This window comes from Apostichopus japonicus, chromosome 13 (genome assembly GCF_037975245.1).
Source record: "Apostichopus japonicus isolate 1M-3 chromosome 13, ASM3797524v1, whole genome shotgun sequence".
NCBI classification, from domain to species: domain Eukaryota; kingdom Metazoa; phylum Echinodermata; class Holothuroidea; order Aspidochirotida; family Stichopodidae; genus Apostichopus; species Apostichopus japonicus.
Window position 1 is genome coordinate 13,921,017 of NC_092573.1, and position 25,688 is coordinate 13,946,704.

The 25,688-nt window shown below is 36.7% G+C and overlaps 2 protein-coding genes across 5 annotated transcripts in view; one reads left to right on the plus strand and one right to left on the minus strand.

The window, feature by feature from the left end:
• The window catches only part of LOC139978349 (monomeric sarcosine oxidase-like), a 37,031-nt gene extending 14,855 nt beyond the window's left edge, over positions 1–22,176 (minus strand). Inside the window, exons 1-2 of one of the 2 annotated variants that reach the window (XM_071988476.1) lie at positions 21,957–22,176; positions 4,902–5,027 (exon numbers count right to left, since the gene is read on the minus strand). The gene's annotated coding sequence lies outside the window, so the exon portion shown is untranslated. The remainder of the gene's footprint in view (positions 1–4,901; positions 5,028–21,956) is intronic. The other variant, XM_071988479.1, reaches the window with a different exon arrangement.
• LOC139978350 (homer protein homolog 2-like) overlaps positions 288–25,688 on the plus strand; it is a 63,354-nt gene continuing 37,953 nt past the window's right edge. The window contains exons 1-4 of one of the 3 annotated variants that reach the window (XM_071988482.1): positions 288–423; positions 6,884–7,020; positions 24,332–24,488; positions 25,196–25,327. In XM_071988482.1, the coding sequence (XP_071844583.1) occupies positions 7,016–7,020; positions 24,332–24,488; positions 25,196–25,327 (294 nt within the window). In that variant the 5' untranslated portion in view covers positions 288–423; positions 6,884–7,015. Of the gene's footprint in view, positions 424–6,220; positions 6,357–6,883; positions 7,021–22,405; positions 23,519–24,331; positions 24,489–25,195; positions 25,328–25,688 lie in introns of those variants that run through there. The other 2 variants (XM_071988483.1, XM_071988481.1) reach the window with 2 other exon arrangements.

The following is a 25,688-nucleotide window of genomic DNA, read 5'->3' on the forward strand; positions in this document are numbered from 1 at the left end:
AATAATCCGACCAGCTCTTCCTTGCAGAGATACCAGACATTTTTTATACTTGGCACAGGTGTTAGACCAGGTACAACTAGCATAATCAAAGTGGGGGCTTATCAAACTATTGTACACCATATAACAGAATACCTCTTCAATAACGTGTGGATAAGATCAAGAGGATGCGTGATTTACATTGACCATCCTGCGCTTAGTTACACTTTCAGATGTTACTTTTTGGAGGCACCTTGTTGCCATACATATAGGCATTTAGAAATCATGACTGTTGTGGCGCTATTTAAATTTTGCTCGCCCAGCGTCAACATGTAAACATGCAACATCTGCATGAATGTGTTTATTATTACAAACGTTCACAGCTAGGCCAAACGCTACGTTAGAATTGAAATATAATCTAACGTTAATTCGGCAGCAGTCATCAAGGTAATTACTAACCGAGAAACATACTGGAAACAGCCGTTTAAAACACCTTTCAAAAGTTCATGAACTATGATTCATCTGTTCAGGTTTTGGTCTTATTTAGCCCTGTGTCAACGTTACTACGTTTTGTATCAGAAAAGGGCTAGGCTAAGCTACCAACTTTGCATAGCCTAGTAGCAGTAGCCCAGGCGCAGGAAGGCTAATTCGGACTTAGGCTAGGCCTTTACCTGCCGATAATATTGGCTAGCATAGGCTTAATAAATTATTCAGGCATAATCTAATAGTATACTAATAGATTATGCCTGAATAATTAATTTATCTTTTGCCTTCAAATGAGCTTCTGTTTGCTTCCAAACACTTTCAATTAAAATAACATTTTATACCTAACCCAAGCCTAATGTTAAGTCTAATTCATAAGGTAGCATACGCCCATTAAAAGCCCCATTGACTTACACACTAAATCACAAACGTAATGTGGTCTCTAAGTCTAGATAGAAGTTTTCACTAGCTTAACGCTACCCATCACCGGATAGCTGACAAGTTGGCCTTTCATGGCACCATCAATTTTCCGTACCATGACCGTGAAAATTTTTTGCTATCCGAGCCGGAAGTTTTCGTCACTTGTAAACAAACCTCTTCACTCAGTGGTAAACAAATTTCCTACGCTGCTCCTGGGAAGCCTAAAGGGGTCTAAAATTGCCTCAATTGACCCAATTTTTTCACCACGTGTACTTCCATTCATGCTCTTCAACATGAAAGCCACAAGAAACTAGATTATGATTGATAACAGGTCACAAGAGATGTTCTCCTGCTGCTTTTTGGCACTTTTCCTGAAGGAGAACAATCGAGCGGATTGATATAGACTCTAATAGGAGTATGCCACCTTAAGTGAGAGTTGAATTTTTTTTTTTTTTCCAAAATGATACTTTTCATAGTCGTCACAATATAAACCACAACAGAATTATATGCAATTATCATTTTAGGTCCATAAAGATGTATTTTCAGAGATTTCAGTATGCACGGTGCAGTGTGTAAATACACATATGAGCAATACTGTGTAAGCAGTAACCAGGTCTATGTCTGCAACAACACTTCCAGTCACCAATTTTGATAAGCTTGACCAATTTGGGTGCATCTATGATTCTTGCAGGTATTATTGGTATCCCTGATCACAATCCACTTGGTCTGGCTTGCCCTACCTGCAGAAACATCATCCATAGAAGGGTTAGCGGTGAGGGCTTTTTCGTCTCTGGCTCTGAAAAGTGATGAAAACTACTTTTGTTTAGCTCAGCAGATTCCTCACAAACTGACCCACAGGACATACCCCAATGTATTCCTGAACTGTTTGGAACATGTTAAACTGATATTGCATGTCACTCCAGTGCAACTGTTAAGTTACTAAGAATAAAAGAAGAGAATTGAAGGTGTTCTTTGCCAAAACTGGATCATCGGGATTTGTAAACAACAGTCTCACTGTAACAGTATTACAGCAGTCAAAAGGAAAGCTTACTGGAATGCTATCTAGATACACTGTTCACCTCAATAGCATATCCAGTCCATTTAAAGGTTTGTGCATAGGTTGTTACAATGTATTAAAGACAGTTATAAGAGAAGAGAGGTGGATAGGGGGGCATATTTCATGATAAAACATTCAAATTTGTTGCTCGGCAGAGAACAACAACGTCAAATTACCTTATTCTCCATTGGTTGCAAGCACTGGTTCCTATAGTTACTACAGTAGATCTCCCATGGAAGCATCAGGATATCTCTTTCTGCTGTCAGAGTTGTTTGGGATTTGTTGTTACCTCATCTAACCAGTTGAGTCCATTGATACCGCACCCATTCAAAGTATATTGCTGTGCATGCTGAGGACTTAGCACATCAACTTTCTCTGAAATTGACAAAACAACAGAAAACTAATGAGGAGTGAATAGGCTCAAAAACCCCTTGATGCACATTGGCAGAAGCAGAATATGCATACCTTTGTGGATTATTTGCTAAATAAGACTCAAAACATTCTCTGTGCAAGGTATTAGCCCTCAGCAGCCACTCCACTTAGGATACAGACCTCATACAACATTGTGCTACAGCTGGTGTAGACTTGGTCTAGGATACTAACGTAGCGCCATTATGAACCTGAGGCCTAGGCCTAAGCTAACAACATTAGGGGTATTTCATGCATTGAAACTGAGTTTTTGTCCTTAGTTAAACACCAGGTACTTCCAGCTTTAGCAAAAATAACCTAAAGTATGATTACCATGTAATTTAGGTGCCCACAGATGTCAAATTTCACTGAACTTAGTCGTTCACGTCACACACACTGCAGGCTTTTTGGTCTGATTCTGAAGGATTTTGAATTTCGTGCATTTGGCACCTACTTAGCAGATTCAAGGCAGGAATCATACTACGGAAGCTTTGGTAGGTCAAGGCTTAATGACCCAATAGTTTATTGGAGAGGAAAACTGGTTAGAAATGCTCAGAAGGCTGTTCTAGTCTAATGTATGGACACGCACATGCTCTTTGTGGTACTTTAAGGCTGTAATACTAATTTATGCGTAAAAATCACCCAAGCGTGAAATTTTCTGACGTTTGCTTGAAAACCATTTTTACACACCATAGCAACTACTTTGATCCAAAATTGGGACTTCTAGCACTTAAAATGAAAAATTTGGCATTTTTGCTTAAGGTAGCATACGCCCATTAAAAGCCCCATTGACTTACACACTAAATCACAAACGTAATGTGGTCTCTAAGTCTAGATAGAAGTTTTCACTAGCTTAACGCTACCCATCACCGGATAGCTGACAAGTTGGCCTTTCATGGCACCATCAATTTTCCGTACCATGACCGTGAAAATTTTTTGCTATCCGAGCCGGAAGTTTTCGTCACTTGTAAACAAACCTCTTCACTCAGTGGTAAACAAATTTCCTACGCTGCTCCTGGGAAGCCTAAAGGGGTCTAAAATTGCCTCAATTGACCCAATTTTTTCACCACGTGTACTTCCATTCATGCTCTTCAACATGAAAGCCACAAGAAACTAGATTATGATTGATAACAGGTCACAAGAGATGTTCTCCTGCTGCTTTTTGGCACTTTTCCTGAAGGAGAACAATCGAGCGGATTGATATAGACTCTAATAGGAGTATGCCACCATAACTGTTCTCTAAGCTAATACTAGTAGGCCTAGCCTAGCTTCTACTGTATTAACTATTATAGTCAGTATTGCGAAGTTCGGAACACTGTGAAGTTCGGACACCCCTAAGAAATACACGATTTCACCATGACAACCTATGTACAGGAAGAGCCAAATTTCACCAAAAAGTACGAAGCTACAGTTATTTTCTCTCCAAAATGACCCGTGTGCAAGCAAGTACTTACATATTTGTCAATAAAAGGAAGTTATAGTTTTGGGGTGTTAAATGCTTAGGTGTCCGAACTTCGCAGTGTCCATGCTACTAGTAGTACTACTAGCCTACGTTAATGACATCAACAGCCACATACGTAGGCCAGACTACGTACCCATAATGTAGCCTAAGGTTGTACTTGTTGAGCCCTCAGTTAGGAAATAACTAACAAAAACAAACTTAAGCCTGGTCACTCACAGGTATTATTACAGTAAGCCCTAGTCCATTTGAAGAGAAAAAGGCCCATAATATTGCTGTGACAAAGATCCTGTTTAAATTAAAACATCATTGGACTTCATTCTTACAGGCTTTTGAAATAGGCCCTAAGCCTAGTCTAGATAACCAGTTTATTATCAAGTTTTTTTTCTCTCTACAAAGCACTAAAGTAAATGGATTTGGTAATAGGCCTTTTTGTTCAGTTGACTGAAAGTGTAGCATTTTGAATTTGAAAAGAAACAGGACATTCTTGGAATTAGGAAAAGAAAAGTTTTTAGAGCACAACTTTTGATGGTATCAATCAGTCTGAATTATGTAAAGCATTTGATTGTGAATGGATTGACAAGATAAGCTTGAACAAATTTATGTTGGAGACTTTTAAAAGGCTCAGCTCCGTCAAATTTTCCTAGCCAAAATGTAATTAAGCCCTCAGAACTGTGCATATTATCTTTCCTGGAAGCTCAGATGCATGCAACTACTTTTTCTTTGGAAAGCTATTTCAATATTTTCAAATTGAACAACTTTTAGGCAAATTGGAATGGTTCATACCTTATGAACACTTTAATTGTAGAACTACAGTAGCCTATGCATATTACATGAAAATGACATAGGCCTATATTGTGACACATGAAAATAAGTCAAGAGAGTACTAAACTAGTAATACCACAACCCTATACAGAATCTTCCCAGGCATTTGCTCGTTTGTTGTTTGCCATGCAGTGTCCTGTAGGCTTTAAAACATGCCAAGCTTCTACCAAGTGCAAAACACCTTAAGCTATAGTTTTGTAAAATTTTATAATTTGAATGAAAATATCTGGTTGCATCTTTGTTTCACAATTGTCACTTGAAACGGTTTCTGACCTCTTATGAGTTGCTCTGTTAACTCCCATGACCCGTGTTGTTCTGATTAGAGAGTGCTTCATCATTTCTACATCTTCCACTGACTTTGTAGTATTGGTGATAGTTTGCTTTGAATCAGCCAGGACCCTATCACAAAAAAATAAAACAGAATTAAAGAAAGAAAATGAAAATTGCCAATTTTACCCCCCTCCCTCTCCCCTCTGTCCTTGTATACCAAAACTTGAACGTGAGTTACACAGATTCCGTCTGGACAATTGGTCATCAAAATTGCCAAGTTTTGTGCATATTTTCCTCTGATTGTTAGCAACTGGTATATCTGAGAGTATTCCGATGTTGATTGGTTGGTGACAATATGATTGCCATTTAGGCATGAAGGTGTTGACTTCTGGGAAATCTGTAAGCCCAGGAGAAACTTCTCCCAGGATATGAAATCAACTTCCCAAGAGGTTTTCGGTAACTAATTTACTAAATAGAGACTTTGTGAAACCAGGCTTGAAATTAAAAACTTTCATATTGACCTTAGCTCATTAAAAGTGGTATTTACGATATTTATATCCCTTTTGAACAATTCCAATTTAATATCAAGTTTTGACAAATTATGAAGTATGGAATTTTAGCCAAACATGTTTAGAATACAGAATATACTCTGAAGCTGCAACAGTATTGCTAATTCAAACCTTTCTTAATTTATGGACTTTTTTGTTCACTGGCAGCATGTGTCTTCCAATGCTTTACTTTGCCCCCACCAAACCAGACATTTTCCACATCCCCATAGCCTTCCTTTCCCCCAAAGAAAAGGGGGGAGGGGAGAAATACTCCATTTTAAGCCCAACTCCTGCCCTTCCCAATGTTTTGAGCAGCTACTTGATAACTCTGCATCCATGCATCCATTATGTGAGTTTTTCCCAAATTTTGACTGACAGATACATTCAAATTTGAAAGATTGGGCAGGATATTATGAAAGTTGTACTATCACCCTTTCTCCTTCATCAATAGAAAATCATTTTTCTGCTACTCAGAAAAGAAATATGATCCTATATAGTATAGTTTCTTTAATGAGTAACACTTCCAGGAGTTCAATGTTTTCATTCTGACAGAGTTTTCCTCAGACAAAAACATGAGTTCTCTGTGTAAAATGTAGTATTCTACTAGCAAGTGGAACTAATCTGTAGGGGTGTCATAACCAATATGGTTGGGATTGATAACTCATTGCCTAAGTACTCACAAAGCTGACCTCCCTCAAGGAATAATAGAACAGTCTAGATATAAGCCCCTCCCCTTTTAGCAATAGTTTAGTGGAGATTAGTAGAGAGTTTCAAATGAAGCTTTGCTGTCTATGTAGCCTAGTAACTGAGTATTAACAGAATCTGTACGATGCATTGATAATATACACTGGGAATTTATATACGACAATTGGACAGAAATATAATGGATTTATGAAGAAAAATTTGGGAAGTAAGAGTGTTTTAAAAGTTATCTTTTTTTGTTTTTTTGTTTTTTCAACATTCTTTTGTGGCATAAAGTATAATTTCAACATTCTTTTGTTGCATAAAATATAAAGGAACATAACATGAAAAATAATTTATACGATTGAAAATTTTTTAAAAGTTATCTTATATTTTTTAATTTTGAGGGATATCACCCCAAGTTTTTTGCCTTTCTTCATTTGTGGTATTCATATCAAAAATTGGATGTGGAGAATTTACTTGTAAATTGAGGATTAAAAGTTGCTATGGCAAAAGGAGTACATTGGGTGAAGTAATCACTTTTCTTTTGTATTTTAATTCTGGTCCGCTTACTGTAAGCATCTGAACAGTTTTGGAGACCATTTCAATAATGCTATATCGAATCTGTATGTTAGTCCCAGAGGAAATATTTGTCTTTCTTTTGGGGAAATTTTTATGATTTGTTACCCTGCAAGATACTGCATCTAGAATTATATCCTTTGTAATAAAAGCATATTTCTTTCTGTTTTCATGCAGGCTTCAGTGTAGAAGAAATTGGAATTTGCCCAGATAACAGACCTAGAAGAAGGTGATAATTGCACAGAGCATATTACTGTTACATCATTCCTCATTGGAAACCCTTCCAGAGTGAAATAATACGAAAGCATCATGGGGTAAGAAATTTTCAACATTTCCTATATTTGTAAAGTGTGGCTGCACGGCACAAATTTCAAGAGTTGCCCAGGTTGTCCTTCTGATGACCTGTTCCTAAAATTAGGTCGTCAGAATATGTGGTCGTTCAAAAAAAAAATGCCTATATATACTGCTATGTACTATGTACATAGAAAGTAATCCATTCCTGTCACTCAAAATGGGCATTGTTGCAGCACAGATTCCTCCCCCCCCCAAATTATCTCTTAGTCAATAAGCTGTACAACTTAAAACTTTACTATTACAGCTGCTCTGCATTTTGGCATAGCATTTGCTGTGGAATTTTAAATATATTATTCCTGCTGGGCAATATTGCACAAGTTATTTGAGTGAGACTGATGGGGAAATTTCTTGTGCTTTTGTTAATTTGGAAGTGAATTGCTATAAATTTATTAACAAATTGCTCCAGGGAGCCAATCCCAAGTGAAGACGAAGTGATGTTCAAGTCAACTCCTGCCTTCATGTGTACCTGTCAAGACGGCAGAGTTTGAAATCTCATCGTTTTGGAAGGGTTATTTTTAGATAATGTCAAGCAAATCTATTTCTTAATTTCACATTTCAGGGATGTCTGAAAAACTAGGGAATACTGTATCTCCAGGGTAGTTATATAGAGACTTAACTTAGCTTATTGGAGTATATAAATTTAATTATTCCATACTTTAAAATTAATTACAGAGTGAGAGTGAAAATGTTCACTTTCAAGCTTAGTACGTGTTGCCAAATGTGAACTTTAAGCAACCAGAAGTGAACTTGTCATATTGTAGATTTACAATCACAAAAAATTATGTTGGATTTTTATCTTTCACTTATTATCATTTTGACCTTGGATTGGGTACAGTTCCTAGTTTCACTGCTAGACTTGTATCTAGCAGTTTGTCATACTGTACCACTGAATTTGTAATGAAAGAAACAAATTACTGGGTAAAACTAATTGTAAAAACCTCAGAAGTTTGACTTCAACAAGAAAGTTCTTGAATATTGAATAGACCCATTGAAGTAATTAATAGGATTATAATATATGCTGAATTCTACTGTTAAATTTAATTCTTACTTTTGTGTATTGAAAACAAAGTTTGTTTAAAAGAACAGTATTGTTCAAACAGAGACTCTCTTGTAAATAAAGTTTGTTGTTGTGGATGATTGAACAAGTCTGTGAGTTAGAAAGGTGTTTTCATTTATGATTTTTTTTTTAACCAAAATATGACATAATTGGTTTCATATTTACAGCTAGAGCTATTAAACGAGCATCCATATTTATCGGTACTGTACATACAGTAGCAAACAAATTTGTTGATAAATCAGACATACCAGTTGTGTAGTTGCTTCTTAATCCATAAATAGCAAAAAGGGAAAGCATTTATATAAACTTCATTAAATTACAGATACTCCATATTTACACATGTATAGATCTGCAGTATATTTACTAAGGTGTGTATGACTTCTTTGACTTCTCAATTACAGCTGCCATCTGACAGAAAGCGTTTCTACATTTGGTACAATTTGACTGCTTGATGCGATTGAAAAACATTTCTTACTGTGCAACCTTATTAAGGCTTAGAACAGCAGCATGTTCTACTGATCAAACTTTGCCTCAAAGGACTCTTATTGGTTGATAATTTATGTCTAATAAAATGTCCTCAGGAGGCTTTTGATTTCATTAAAGACGGATTTTGTGATAGTGCTTTCTTTACCTGCCTGAGGCACAAATGTACATGTGGCAAATTTATAATTAGCCGTGTCGCAGATTCATTGACGAGGGAAGCAATATATTACAATGACATTACAATGACATGTTACAATTCATTGCAGTTGTTTCAATCCTTAGGTATTAATAAGATAACTTGAGTACTGTACAATCACAGCTGGAGACTTTGTGATTTGTATCGGTACCTACTTACTGGAACTTTCTGTAAATTACAGTAATATTGAGCTGCACTTAGTGGTTAGAAAGTTACACTTGCAGTACTACTGTACATTCCAGACAAGAAAAAAGCAAAAAAATGTACCAACCTTATTTAAGCACAACCTTAATTAAGCATACCTGCATTCAATTTCTTAAGTTGGTCTGCCAATGATCTGGCAGTTTTTGTCTGAGCCTCACTGCAATTTAACAAGTACTGTGTATATAATATTTCACTGCAAATTTATTTATTTATGATTTATTTTTTTGGGCTGTGTGAATCTTGGCTGTCACGCAAATGTATGTACAGCCATTAGTGTGTGCACGTATCCTTGTTGTACTTCATGACGAATTCCTACCTGATTACAGAAACTGAATTACTAATGACTTGTCATGCATGCTTGGAATATTATGGAACAGTACACTAGAACTACACTTTCAGTGTCACAGAATTGGCTCTCTTCATCAACAGTATTACAGTAAGTACAGTAGCGACTTGTTAACTTGCATTGGTACAGACTTAACAAGCTGATGGAGTTTGCAATCTGTACTGTATGTAATTTTACTGATCACAGAGAGATGACTCACAAACAAAAAAGAAACAAAAGAGAAAAAAAAAGTAGTTAGTATCTCTGAGTAATTAAACTACGTAAGTTACTATTCTAGGCTACTCTATAGCCGTACAGGATGACGTTAATTACAACTTGACCACATGCTCAAACATATCAACCAGTTTTATTTACAAAGTACATTTTACAAGAGCTGCTCTTGTAACTTTAATTAAAATTCTGCCCTTGCTGACTTTTTGCCAAATTTTTTGGTTTGCAGAAAATTCATTGTTGGTTTGCTACATCTTCCCCCCTGGTCCCCCCGGTCCCCCTTTCTTTCCCAACAAAAAAAGAAAATAAAAAAATGAAAAATGAAAGTATTGCTTTGGATTTCTTGTAATAAGTTTCTTTTCTATTAAAAATGAAAGCAATTTATCAAGCAAAACAGTATCCATGATTACAGTACTTAAAAAACCCATCCAGGATTGCTGTTAACTTTAGTATACAGTACAGTACATGTCCTATCATATATGACAATTATGGTTTTAGTAGGCACCAGTAACTTTGGGACAGATTTAATGCAGGGAGACTGTCACCAAACTGCTCTCTACAGTACTTGATGCCAAGAATTTTCGTTCCATTGATTGATGGTCTAAAAATAGTATCTTTGGGTTTAATTAATTTGCAAGTTTTGTGACACGTACCCTCCGGAATGCATTCTGTGGTTTTGACTCCCCATTGAACTACAGTAGTAGCCTGCATATCCAGTAAATCATTTAAAAGTGTGTGTCTTGCTATTAGTATTCATAATTCGTAACCTAACGTGTCCAAAGGGAGGTGCATACTACAGACTAAGATGTGAACTGTAGCTGCTCTGGAATGATCGTAACCTCCTGTGTCCGTTGGGAGGTGGGTACCATACAGTAGATGAGATGGGAATCTGACGTAGCTTGTCGGCTTTGTTGACACTAATTGTATTCAAACATATTCAGAGTTTTAATGAAGAGGCGCGATTGAAGTTCATTGCCGATTCACTTCATGCATACTGATAATTACTTGTCATAAAACTCAGGCGATAAATAATGCTGCCAATACGTAGCGCTACTGTACGTCCCCCTACACTGTTTGAAAGTCTGAACGCAATGTGCACACAGTAAGTGGTAATACAAAGACATAAATTATGAGATATTCTTCAACATACCTGAGCACTAGCTTTATAATCAAAGAATTGATGTGCTGTGCTTTAAAATGTACACAAGTTACGAAAAAGAAACAAATTATGCAAAGCTAAAATAAAACTGTTTTTGACGAAAAAGTGTGTATTCAGTAGCTTTTATGACAAATAGTATTTTCTGTTGAAAACTGAAAGCAAGGTATTCCAAGTGGTAAAACATGTAATAAATGATATATTCTTAAACATACTGGAGTAGTAAGTTACCTATTGATGAATTGATAACCAGGTACTGAATTTCCCAATTAACGAAAGAAGCAATAAGCAAACTTCTTCCGGGGGGGGGGGATTGTGGGGGGTTAACAGAAAGACCAAACAGTTGGAAATGAAAGATCTTGTTTATAAGTGTGTCTTCATTAGCTTTTATGATAAAACATCGTTTCGTTTGAGAGACTGAAAGCAAGGTACTGTTAGAGGTACAGTAATACCATGTACAGAGCAACTTAATAAATGATAAGATAGTCTGTAATTTACTGGAGTACAAGTTATAATCAATGAATTGAAGACCTGTGCTGGATTCCACAATTTACCAAAGAAACAAATTGAAAGCTAAATACAAAATCATCCTTTTTGCTCAATGGGATTTAAGAAAAAGACCAAACTGTTGGCCCGAGTAGTTAATGGTTACAAGTGTGTATTCCATAGTATTAGCAAATTGTGGTGTTACTTAGTTCAGATTTTGTAATTTTGTTCTTTAACTGTACCTTTGGTAATAGAAATCAATTATGACATATATACATGTGCAGTTTCCATTGTAAGTATTTATTTAAATAGCAATAATTTAATTGTAAGTATTTATTTAAATAGCAATAATTTATTTAAATAGCAATAATTCACATTCTGTTTCACTTTTGCCATTGAATCAGTATTGTTTGGTTAATTGCATAGCAGTGCCATTCCACTTTTTAATTAATAACTAGTATGTGTTGACCTCTGTTGATTATAGTGTATGAATCACACAATTGCAATTCACACACACACCCACATCCAACACACACACACACAGTATGACTAACAGTGCAATGACATTGTTCTTCCTCATGAGTAACACACAGAATTCAACTATTAGGTAAACAGAACTTTAATTAGTACTGTAGAAAACTTTTGTTTTGTTTATTATGTATATAAGTACTGTAACACAGTGACGACTAACTGTCTTACTGCATGTACTGTATCCATTTAGACAGTGTCCAAACAAATATTGTACTGGTCACCTGACCTGCTATTGACCTCAGTGGTGCTGCAAGTTATTAAGTAAACTTGACATCGTTAGTATTGGTCTGGTCACTGTTGACAGATGTATGTCATGAAGGAATTGTGTGTGTGATTAAATTAGTTAAGTGTAGATACAGTACTAAAATGCAAACAATAGGTAATTTGACACTTGAAATTATTGAAAATCAAGATTAAACAACAATGTCAGCATGTAATAAGGGATTAAATTTCTGAGCGCTGACCTATATGCATACTGTACTGTACATATGATAAGTACATAGGCGTAGGAGGCGGGGGGGGGGCTGGGGGGCTGCAGCCCCCCAACCAAATATTTTTGAAAAAATTTGGGCAATATGCTGATAATTTTTCGGGCACCTTCTGAAAGAAACATTTAATTTGCAATGTGTTTTTCAATGGTTAAACTTATATTATTATGATCATGATTATTGTACCGACTTCCCCAATAATCTTAACCAATATGGAAGGGTAATAACACGGCAAATGATTGTATGTTATTGGCATGTGATGTAATACACATACCTAGGGGTTGTACTGGATAACTCCTTGTCCTGGCATAGCCATGTTGATGCCACACTTGAAGAAACTTAACTCTAGAATGCACTGCCTGCGTAAAATGAAAACTTTTCAAATTGATGAACGTATTCTGACTATGTTTTATACTTCCACCATTTGTGGGGTATGGAAATACATTTTGATTTCTTGGAGCGGGAATGCGAGAAAGGAAGATCAGAACCGTATAGACTCTTTAATCCGTCAGGCGGGCGGCATAATTGGCAACAGCCAACCCTCTTACTCATCAAGTTATACCCATCTACTCCAACAGAAGTTAGACATGATTTTGGATGATGCTGACCACCCACTGCATGGACAATTTCAGAATGCAGTGATTCCTCGGAGCGGGAGGATGAGGCTGCCGACAGCAAAAGCTAATCGTCACCTCTCCTCATTCGTCCCACAGTGCATCAGAATCCATAATCAAAATTACAATCGCTAGTGTTCTTGCCCTCTGGTAACACCTTCACTGTTTTTGTCATACTTAGTCTTGCCATTGTTGGACTTTGTAATTTTATTGTCTTATTGTTTTATGTGTGTCAATTTCCATGTGCTGTATTTTAATGTTATATCCATCTTAAAAAAAAAAATTTTGGTTATATTTTCGGGCAAGTCGTTACAGCCCACCCAAATCAAATTGGTCTCCTACGCCTATGGATAAGTATCATTTAGAGAAGCTGCTAAACCGGAAATACCTAGCGACAGCCAATCAAGACTGACATTTTCAAACGGTCTTGAAAATTGAAAAAGTACGATGAATAAAATCCTGTTTAATATTTAGGGAGTTGAAAAATACATGACAATTTAATTTGAATACATATATTAGTAAGTTTTGTGATGTACTGTACAGTACGCTTCCACCAGAATATCTTGTACTGTATGCACATCCTTCTTGGGTTTAAAAGCTCATAGCAGATTTTTCCTCAGAGCTATTCAATGTTTACGTTACTGTAGTTTGAAACCACTGAACAGATCCCTAACCCTTGTAGCTCGTGTATAGAGCAAATACCCAGAGTCTTCAAAATCCCATTAGGGACAATGTGCATTAGGATTATTTCCTGTGTCAGCTTTTTCTTAAAAGTTTTAGTAAATTGGGAAGGTTACAAAGTACCTAACGTGCATGCTTATTCACAAATGTTAAATGTCTTTTTAGGAAAAGTTTTCTCTTACATGTATGCGAAATTGTACAGGCCGAATTAGGGTTTTATGGAAACCAGTGAACAGTTGACAGAAAATAAAAAACACTGTAAGCCTTTTAGCTCAATTTGTAGAGCAAATACCCAGAGCCTACAAATGTCCCACAGTGGGCACAACACTTAAAGTCTCAGTACGTGTTTGCCAAATTTAAGCTTCGGCCTTTCTAGCTTACTACACTAAAAGTTCAGTGAAAATGACACTGTTCTATGCAAATTTCATTTCATTATTCATTATTTTATTGAGTTATCTGTCGTTAAAAATGTTGAGCTGAATAAAATTCGCCAGATTTTATTAACATTAAGCCTAACAGTAGTAAACAAAAACGAGAGGTTTGGTTGGCGCATTGATAGGGACTTGTTACAAGTCCCTAGAATAGATTCTACAAACTTCAATCAAAATTTGCAATCCCTGCCCAACAGATCATGCGCCAATCAAACCTCTCGTTTTTGTTTACGACTGTTAGGCTTAGGCTTACTATCACTTTCGTGGCTAACCTGTCTTAGGTCCCCACTCTTGTTTCTTTCTGTAGTTTGCAAAATTGTGTCATTTCCTTCCATTGCAATGATTAAACAGGTTTTTTCAGATGTTTCCTTCATGGAATTTTAAAAAGTGGATGATACGAGTATAGTGACCGTTAAAATCTTGGTCTGGCTGCATATGTAGAGTATTTTGTTTACATTTGTGTAATTGAACATGGTGAAATGGGCGGTCGCAGTGATTTTACGGCAAATTTTTCGTGCAATGAGGGCAACAGAAAATAAATTTCTTTCTTTTAACTGCAACAGCTTTTCTCCATTAAACCCACCTGGCCAGAGTGCATTTAGAATAAGAAACATTGAATCTACTTCGGCAGTTTGTTTTACGAAATTCATCAGCAAACAAGTATTGAGACTTTAATCCATGTGACCCACAAAACCCCACAGACTGTGGACATGTGTTTATTGTGGTCACAGTGCATTTATATACAACTCTGAGCTGGTCACCACCTGACTGACATTCCTCAGAAATACTCAATTTTAATGCTGTTTTTTTGCTCTTTCCTATCATTGCAAATGGGCATATAATTATGTCATACATGTCACAAATTTGGGTTAATAGAAAATTTTATCTGAAGATTAAGTTTTACAACTTCACAAAAAGAAAAAGGAATTTCTAATAAATCTAATTTCAGGCCTGGCATAAACAGTAAGATCTCAGAAAAGACATGTATAGTTTGTATACAGTATGTGAGCTGATTTGGTTAATTGTGGTCGCAATGCATTATTCCAATGCTGTTTCTTCCAAATCTGTGAGGGTCACTTGGGAAATTTTAGAATACTGGTTGATTTGACAAAGATTGACCCAATATGTAGAGTTGTAACACTGTACTTTACACATTGACTGAGCTGTAACACTGTACACTACTATTTATGCATTGACAAATTCCCAGGAGAAATTTTGTAAATTATATTAAGTTTGGTCAATCCAAAGATGTCCATGTACACAAACTGATATATGCATGTGTTTACACACAGAACTGTTTGCACAGTATATAATTATAGTCGCTTGGGACTGTTAAGTACGGTGCTGTGGTCAATCTGAAAATGTATTCCATATGCCGCACGTACTTCAGCAATGCAACTCAGTGTGATTTCAAGTCATGGAAAAGACTTGGGTACAGAATATATATAAATAAATAATATAGACAAATATAAACATGGTTTGCAATCGGAATGTACTTGTAGTTCACAGTAAGTTGGAGTTTACAAGAGATTTATGACCGGATAGTCCGAGGCAACAAATGTGACCTGGTGAAAATGTTGTCAGAATTGTGATATTGTGGGATTAAATAAATCTGTATTCCATCAAATTGATCAGCAAGATTTCGTTGAATGCAAAGAGCTGTAGAATGATTCCTTCAGTTTGATCAATTATGTACAGTCATATTTTGAATAATGGTTCATTCAGAGTCGTTCGATTGTCAAGTCCTAGAGGTTAAAGTTAAAGAAATGTTACAGTACATGTTAAAGCTCCATACACACATACACAAAACAAAATGCTTTGCACTAGAGCTCCAAAAGCATGAAGTGTGCAATTAAATAAACCATTCCATCGTAAATATAAATTAATTTATAAATGCTAGATGCTAGAATGCTAGAACAAGTAGGATTTACATGTTTACCTAGATTAATTCTGCTGTTTGTATACAATACAACCCAATGCTTTCTGATAAGATGAGCTACATGTACCCAACCTTCCTCTGATTTTTTACATAAATTATACACCTGAGCTTCTTCTGTTTGTCTGTACAGACAAGGTGTCAAATCTATGCAAGTGAACAAATCACTTTATCACGCTGCAGTTTCCGCCCACTGTAACACTATCATCCTGATGATGGGCATGTTTACTACACACTTCATCTCTGTACAAGTAAATTCTAAATGTCAGTCTACTGTTTTATCGTCCTAGATGGGAACATTGTTTATATGATCATACTGTGTAGATCTTTGTATTAGATATATGTGTGTACATACTGTACATGTATGGCATATATATGCTGCTGTTGCTGCTATTGTATAATGTGCAAGCTCTCTGATATATCTTGCAATGTGACATGTAACCCATAAGGCAGATTATTTCCTTTTCCTTGTTTTGAAAAAGCATGTGTTGCTTCCTGCTTGGAGTAAATATTTTATCAGGATGACAACTTGTGGTTGTCATATTGCCCGCTCATATTTTGTGTGACTGAAACACTACAGTGGACCGTTCTGCTATATGGTTCATTTCAGTGCATAAGAATGTGCAAAGGTAATACCTACAGTATATACCAAATCACCATCAATCGTGTACTGCTGGTGTGGTCATAATGTAAAAACAGATGTGTACCTGTAGTGTTAGATCTTCAGTAGCAAATAATGGCCGAAATCAATTTGATCTCTCATCAAAGAATCAATGAGAATTAGTCCTAGACCTAAGTCGTTCTAATATTGAAAGGATAAAAGTTGCCCTCCTCACAGAATCTCATATAACTACTCTCTAGTTCTACTCTGTCCAGTCTAGAGCAACAACAGGCACATAGCTAGAGGTGCAACAACAGGTACAGTACATAGCTAGAGGTGCAACAACAGGTACATAGCTAGAGGTGCAACAACAGGTACATAGCTAGAGGTGCAACAACAGGCACATAGCTAGAGGTGCAACAACAGGTACATAGCTAGAGGTGCAACAACAGGCACATAGCTAGAGGTGCAACAACAGGTACAGTACATAGCTAGAGGTGCAACAACAGGTACATAGCTAGAGGTGCAACAACAGGTACATAGCTAGAGGTGCAACAACAGGCACATAGCTAGAGGTGCAACAACAGGTACATAGCTAGAGGTGCAACAACATGTACATAGCTAGAGGATACAGCTCAATTGCTCAGTCACTGGTTCCAATCTACCCACAAATTTCTTTGCTCTTTTCCATTGTCTATAATTCTCTCCTGGGAGTCAGTTTTCCATTGTCCATTAACTTATTTAATATGAAGTTCTGTTTTTTAGTTAAGATGCATTCCAATAATTATTAATACTGTACATTTGCTATGATGACCATTGGGAGGAAATGGTATAGTCACCTGAATTAGTGCAGCAATTAATTAACCCGCCTCATATTCGTTCATGCAGATATTAATTGCTAGTGAATGGTGATCCAATTTAGTATTTTGAAACGGAATTTGGAGCTCGGGTTTTGTTTTGATTACAGTTGTGAAGAGAAGCACTTCCTTGTTTTAACAGTCTGTTCCATGTCTCACCTGTGTACATACATTAAAACCTAGATGCAGCATACATGTTATCATGGCTTTAGTTGCACAAAAAACTAAGGAGTATACTACTGCTCAATTAAATGTAACTACCCTTATTACACTGTAAGTTAACTTAACACTGTTTCTAAAATTTCAAAACCACTTAAAATAAAGGTCACAACTACTGACACAACTACTGTATAGTCAAAAGTGCTGACATGAGAGTCTCGGTATGTACTGTACGCCTACCTACTATTCTTGTACATGTATACTGAACATCAAAGTCAAGCTCACCTTTTGTTGTGTGTCATTGAGAAGAAGACATAAAATGCTGTAAATGTATGTATTCTGCTTACAGTCCAACTCTCCCACACAGTTCTTGAGCCTGTCTACTGTACATAGCAATCTTATTGTATTGTAAGACCTGTGGTATCCTTATTGGTACATTCTCATTGATTCAGTGTATAGTAGGTGTTGATGTACTGTACACAATACTGTAGTGTAACTTTCTCATGGAATTTATCCTTCTAATATTCAGTTCTAGTCTCTCGTCATTCATCCATGGATAGTTTACTAGGGAAAGAGATGAAAGGTAGCAATTTAATAGTAGTCTTGACTTAGAACTATCACAAAACCCAGTATCCTGAAATGTCACCAGTGTTAATTGTTCTTAAATATGAGCTAGTTAATCAAAAAATGGTCGCTCATGCTGGAAATTGTGCAAGAATTTTACTGCTGCCACTCCAAAGCATTTTTGTCCTCACTGAGACCCTTTCATTGTCTGATTGAACAATCCTTAATGTCTGTATTATAATAATAATATTAAAGAACTGTACAATAATAAAGACAGAACCTGTAGGACATTGCAAATTTTTAGTAATTATTAGTAACTGTAATCTAGGACCGGTTTAAATTACACTTTGACCTTTAACCTTAGAACTAACAAGTCTTAGTACTTAGAAGACTTGTTATTCCCAGATGTAACGTCACATTTTCACATCTACTGTAAAAGTACAACTTACTTTTGTGGATATTCTTGTCTGTTTATTGGGAATATATACATATACATACAGCACTCCTTCCTTCCTGACTGAATGGTGGATTATGCAGGAAGCCCTGGTGATCTATTCACATCCCAAGATGTGATGATAGAATTATGAACAAAAGGAAAAGAATTAAGAGAATAAAGGGAGAATAGCTTAGGACAGGAAACTATTCATTTGTGGAGTTGAGCTCATTTTACCCACAGCATTGCAGCACACAGCTGTGTAATCTGCAGATAAACATTCTGGACACTAATAGTCCTGGTTGTGGTTTGGAAGAAGGTTTATTTACAGTACCAGTAAATTGTATCTGAGGACCAAGAATAAACAATTGGCAATATAATTTATGCCACATGTTGTTTTGTTGTTCAGCTCTATTTGTACCCCATTCCCTTCCTTCCATCCTCTCCATCTCCCCCTCAAGAGGTTGGGAAATTGTTGAGAGAACATTCAAAACTGACCACAAAAAAAAAAAAAAAAACAGCTGAAAGTTAATAAAAGGAAATGGTTAACCATGTTGTTGATAGGCATAGTCTGCTGTACATAATGTAGTTTATAATTTTCGTGTAGGTATGCTGGAAAATGAAACAGTATGCATTCAAATTTTCTAATATATGTAGAGCAAAAGATCACCTGAATAAGTGATGGAATAAGGTTCAAGTTTGAATTGATAGTGAAAGATACATTAGGTGATGATGGTCTGTGAGCACTATCCATAAAACTGTCTCACAGTAAAAAAAAGGATTTATTATGATACATTATTATGCTGGAGGAGTGAATAAACATTGTGCTGTATACCCACAATGCATGTTTTAACCATTAAGTATGAGGCTGATGATTTCAGCCAACCGTGTTGTCATAAAACGTGTGGCTGTAGCGTCATCATGCATGCAGATCTATACATGTACATGTTGCAAAGTGATGTAGAGAGTGCTGTACATATGTGATGTATGATGTTGTTGATTAGTATGTTCTTCTGCGATAACAGGATGGTTAAATAAGATCGGTGCAGCGTGCATTTAACACAGATTTGTATGGTATTTTTCTTAAAACATTAACAGTTTAATTTCAATAACAACATCCTTGTCTTATAATCCTTAAAAGCCAACTGTAGAAAAAGAAATTGAGGTACTGTACTGACTTTTATCCAGGTACTTTTGTACATAATGGAAGCATTGCTTTAACAATATATATATTGATTTGATTCTTAGAGCTTTGAACATGTTTGTCTGGATGAAATGAACAACAACAGCAAAGAAAACAGTTTGTTGTATTTACAGTGATTAAATATTGATTTAATATATAAGAAAATTTCGAGTGTGTGAAGTTATGGAGGTGTGGACATATAGATGACATCATATAATGTAAACACTATAGGGTGTGAATGCGGTATAAAAGCTTCAATAAATTGACATGTACTAGGGTTCAAATTAAAATGAGTGGTAACATGGATGTTTAAAAGGGGGAGCTCCCCAGATAATTGATGTAAAATTTGGCCGATTTTAAGATTTGGGGGAGGAGTTTCAATTTTTATTGGGGGGGGGTGGGGCCGGGGCTGGGATATCTTGAAGCGAGAGATAGAATACTGTACAAAAGACAAATCTGTACAACCTGAACAGCTTACATGCAAAATATTAACAGACGGAAACTGTTATAAAAAAACGGCTGTAAAAAAACCCCTCCTTAAGGAAAACAAGGATACTTTTTCTGACTGTGACGCTTGGTAAACACTTCAGTATCCAAGATTTGGAAAAACTTAACATCCTTGGTTACAGTTCCTACAACAAGTAAAGAGAAAGAGATGGATTTGATGGGAGTTGCAGCTTTCTTCATGATTTCTAACGCCTATTAGAGTGATTAGGCCAATGTTGTTCCTAGGTGTCCATAGACCTTTAAATACAGTAGAACTGTAAGTGTCATGCTTTAATATGTTTATTTAATAAAGGGAAGAGATTCTTATGTAATTTGACCTTTAAATACAACTTTAACTGTCATTTGTCATTTTGAGCACATCCCTGGAAATCCTTATACATGTGTAGAAATTGGACATTTACTGTTCACGACACAGACCAGATGATTGGTACAAATTATCATCCAGATGTTACAATATGCTTTATAACCAGAGGTTATTTACTCAAGTTGACTCTGGCAGTACTCAAGAAGCAGTCATCCTCAACAATATTCTGTAATTACCTTACAAGCTTAAGGCAATTTCATTTGTCCACCGCTTTCTGTTGACTCTACAAACACGAAGCATTGCGCACTATAGATACTGTACTGATATAGGACAGGTTGTGCAATAATGCTGGCACGAATCAGCGATGTGCTCAGGAATATTTGAGTTCCGGGCGAGTTTGTGTGGTAGTGTGATCCACATCCGGTGGGAGTAGTCTAAGGGTGAGGGTGTCCCCCTCCCCTTTGGAAAAAGCAGTACTACAACTAGTAAAGCAGTACTTCAAGCAGTACTACAACCAGTACAGCCATACTACAACCAGTACAGCCATACTACAACCAGTACTACAACCAGTATAGCCGTACTACAACCATTACAGCCATACTACAACCAGTACTAAAACCAGTACTACAACCAGTATAGCCGTACTACAACCAGTACAGCCCTACTACAACCAGTACAGCCCTACTACAACCAGTATAGCCCTACTACAACCAGTACAGCCCCACTACAACCAGTATAGCCCCAATACAACCAGTATAGCCCCACTACAACCAGTATAGCCCTACTACAACCAGTACAGCCCTACTACAACCAGTATAGCCCTACTACAACCAGTACAGCCCTCCTACAACCAGTATAGCCCCACTACAACCAGTATAACCCTACGACAACCAGTATAGCTGTACTACTGTACAACCAGTTTAGCCGTACTACAACCAGTATAGCCCCACTACAACCAGTATAACCCTACTACAACCAGTATAGCTGTACTACTGTACAACCAGTATAGCCCTACTACAACCAGTATAGCCCTACTACAACCAGTACAGCCCTACTACAACAAGTATAGCCCCACTACAACCAGTATAACCCTACTACAACATGTATACTGTAGCTGTACTACTGTACAACCAGTATAGCCGTACTACAACCAGTATAGCCCCACTACAACCAGTATAACCCTACTACAACCAGTATAGCTGTCCTACTGTACAACCAGTATAGCCGTACTACAACCAGTACTACAACCAGTACGTCAACCAGTACGTCAATCAGTATAGCCGTACTACAAGTAAAGCTGAGCACTACACATGATTTTTGAGAAAGTTGACAAACATTAAAGTTAAACTAAAAAGTTTTGAACTTTCAAGTATTAGGATACTCTGTACTAATTCAACCTAGATAAGTGAGATGTACATTGGATTAGCCAACTTACTACCAACATTAGAAGTCCATTATGAGTTTCTCACCTTCCCATGTTGCTCTGGAAATATAAAGTTAAAGTCATTTCCTCCATAAAATCTTCTGTTCTTCTCAGTTGAAGTTTTCTCTGCATGATCTCTTAATGCTGCACTGAAAATGCCGAAATCTTAAAGGACTCAGATGATCTCCGAAATCCACTCTAGGATGAAAAGTATATCTTGAAACTTTAGAAGCAATTGCTGGTGCCAGAGTGTGCTGCGTTGTACAGATATATTCAGTATATGTACAAACATGGTTATGATTTAACACTGTAAGGTATATATGGTATTAAGTTACTTGTTACAGGATACTCATATCATATCGAAAGGAACACTTTAGTAGGATGTGACCCTTTTCAAAACAGGACAAGACTTCTTTGTTTACAATACTGTATACAATTACACCAACATTAATCTGTATACATGTTATGTTTAGGACTGGGTTCATTCACTTCGTGCTGGCTGTACGGTATATCGCAGCACATTCAGATTTCAATGATGCTGCACTCACTAGACTTGCTCTAAGTACACAGGTATTCACATATATACCGTAGTACTATGGAAACTTGGATACAAATTTCTAAAGCTAAACAGCATTGGAAAGTTCCACTCAGTTGTTTTCTATTCTGAAGGATCGTATAATTACAAGCGTTACTGTATAGTACTCTGTCCAAAACTATGGGACAATATTTACAGTATAGATGTTCAACCTTTTTTTTTAAATAATCTTAGTTCTGGTTGTGAAGATGACATAAATGATGTTTGCGGTTATGGATGAGGAATACCCTGGATGTGGTTTACTTTATACTGGAGGGAAATGAAATTGGAAAATAATGAGTGTCTTTGTCTCTGCTTTAATTAATGTCAGTTGAAACTTTTATTATGAGTTTTGTTTGCTCTTGTCAGATTTTGCTTTGCTAAAGAGCAGAACTTAAAACCCCCAAAGGTTTTAATGCCTCATGATAGCTCAAATATGTGTTATCCGATATTGCTCAATTTCATAATGAGGAGTTGTGGTACATGAATGGGGTGGGTTAGCTTCTTCCTCCTTATCATTCTCTCATAGTGATTACTGCGAAGCTCAATTTACAACAGGAAGTAAGGTCTTGGCCAATACTTCTCAAGTAACAAATTTCTTTTCCTTCAGAATCGAAAGAATTTTCAGCTATTTTGTGGTTACATAGTGAATCTAGCAAGGATATATACATGCACAAAAGCACAATTTCTCCAAGATTCAGGAAAGTGCACACAGCAGCTGTAGTAATTTAGTAACAAGATGAATGGGTAATTACAATTTGGTCAGCATTGTTACCTTTGAAACTGTGTTGAAGTGCCATTAAAAAGGAGGCGATTGTGAAAGTGATTTGCTAGTGTCTTCGTAGAAGACTGGCTGGCCTGTGAACCCCGTACAGTACAGTATGACTTGAGAGAAGCAGGCAAAGAAGTCAGTGATTTACCTACAGTGCAGTGCTTGTGTATCGTAATAGGATAGAAAGCACACAGAGCTGGATACATTGTAAAAACAGTATGTCTGGAGAGAAAGCTATCAAGCTGCTCAAACTTGGTTTAAGGTGAGAAGAGCTTGCAGATTATGGTAATGTTTACACAGTTTCTATTGGTATAAAAGATAAGTTCAGTACTGTATGTACAGTATATCATCCTTCATGTTAGTTACATCAACATAGTAGTACAACCACATTTCCTTCTGGAAAACACCCATTGCTATGTTTAATCTTTTACTAAAAAGTGTGAAAAGAAAGTGAAATTGATATATAAGTGCAGTATGTGATATGTGGCTGTTCATGTCATGTTCCTAATTATCATCATTAGCTTTGTATAGAAGATATTTGTGATGAATGACTCAGGGAGTACAGTATAGTGCTGAAAGTCGACTCTTTCTTTGGTAGTCGATTAATCGCATTGCTCTGCTTACAATTACTGACAAGCAAAGGCATGAATCTTACCGGAGCAGGTGCTAGGGTAGCATTGTGAGAACCTGTATACTTTTGCGTTATTTGCTGACAAACTGCTAATTAGTGTTGTTTTTGATAGCTTAGGCTATTTTTCAATTGCAGATTATGTGTAGTGCTAGCTTGTAGTCCAGTAATCGCAACTTAGGTTTTGAGCGTGATTAATCAAACTTCCAAAGTGTAGTGGCAGTTACTGGCGATTAATTGAATACCACTATCAGCACTAGAGTACAGTATCGAAGAACTTTCTGGTACATTCGTGCCCTTTCCCCTCCTCTCCTCCCCAGTCCCCCCTCCCACGACCCTTGCAGAGGTCATTGCCGTCCTCCCAGGAACCAGGGTGTCTTACAATCAATCAGGATCAGTCTATAATACTGCACTACTCATGTTTACTCTTTCTTACTCCTTGTGTAGCGAACAACCGCTCTTCACTTCAAGAGCTCATGTCTTCCAGATTGACCCGGTCAGCAAGAAGAGCTGGCTCCCAGCCAGTAAACAGGCTGTGGCTGTGTCATTCTTCTTTGACAATACACGTAACAGTTTCAGGATCATTAGCGTGGATGGATCAAAGGTAAAAGACAACAACTTAAACTATTTAAGTTATAAATGTACAGTACTTGTTCTGACTGTGTTGGAAGGCAAGCTTGTTTGTTTTGATGTTAACAAGTTGTTACTTAAATGATAATTAAATTTTTATGTGGGCTAACTTTGCATAATTTTGCACACATTTCTTATATAGTTTTCATGTGACATATCCAAAAACATCTTATCTGATTAGTTGAAATTTCTCTCCGATATGACTGACAATTCACTTCAGTGATTTGTCTGTAATATTTATTGATGGTTCTTGTGTAATGTTAGCCTTACAAATGAATACAAGGATTGTGTCTTGGAATCCATATGGGGTAGGCGTGACAGCTTTGAAGCATGACTTATGCTTGATACCAGTGACACAAACACTTGACAACACTTGAAAACACTTGATGCAAAGTGACGCACAAGCAAAGGATACATATTGTATAAATACATAAATACAGTATCATTTTCAGATGAGTTAGAAGATAATTAGATATTTCCTGGTGTACGAGTTAGGCACCAGTGGTCAGGATCATGAAGTTACAACGTTACATATATATGAAAATAATGCTGCTGCTGAGTGATGTGAACAGGCCAATAGTTTTGACATGTTCAAGCCTAAATTTTACTTCTAACTTGGTATGTTCCATACGTTCCAGTTACTTACATTCATGAATGTTTTGATTTTCTTTCATTACTCAGGCTATCATTAATAGCATCATTACTACCAACATGATGTTCACAAAGACATCCCAGAAGTTTGGTCAGTGGGCGGACAGCCGAGCCAACACAGTTTACGGATTAGGGTTTGGCTCAGAGGCAGAGCTTAACAAGGTGAGATTAAAGGTTAGGTTTAAGCTTGTAGACTGTTGTTACATGTATTTATGCTTACGTGTCTCCTCACAAAGTCAGCACTCTCACCGTGCAGCCCTCAATGACCAGACCCTGCTTTGAATGGTCTTTGAAGGAAGGACTTCCTCAGAAAGTCTCTGGTCCAGTTCTTTTTCACACTACAGTTAAGTAGGGTTAACAGCTTAGTAGTTTGTTCAAGAAGATAACTTAGTTTAGTTTAGTTTAGATTAGTAGAAAAAAGGATCAGGAGGAACACTCAAGTCCCCACCAAGGACCCTATAGGAGAGAAAAAAAACTGAGGACACAAAAAATCAGACCAGATGTCAATGCTCAAAGTGCTTGT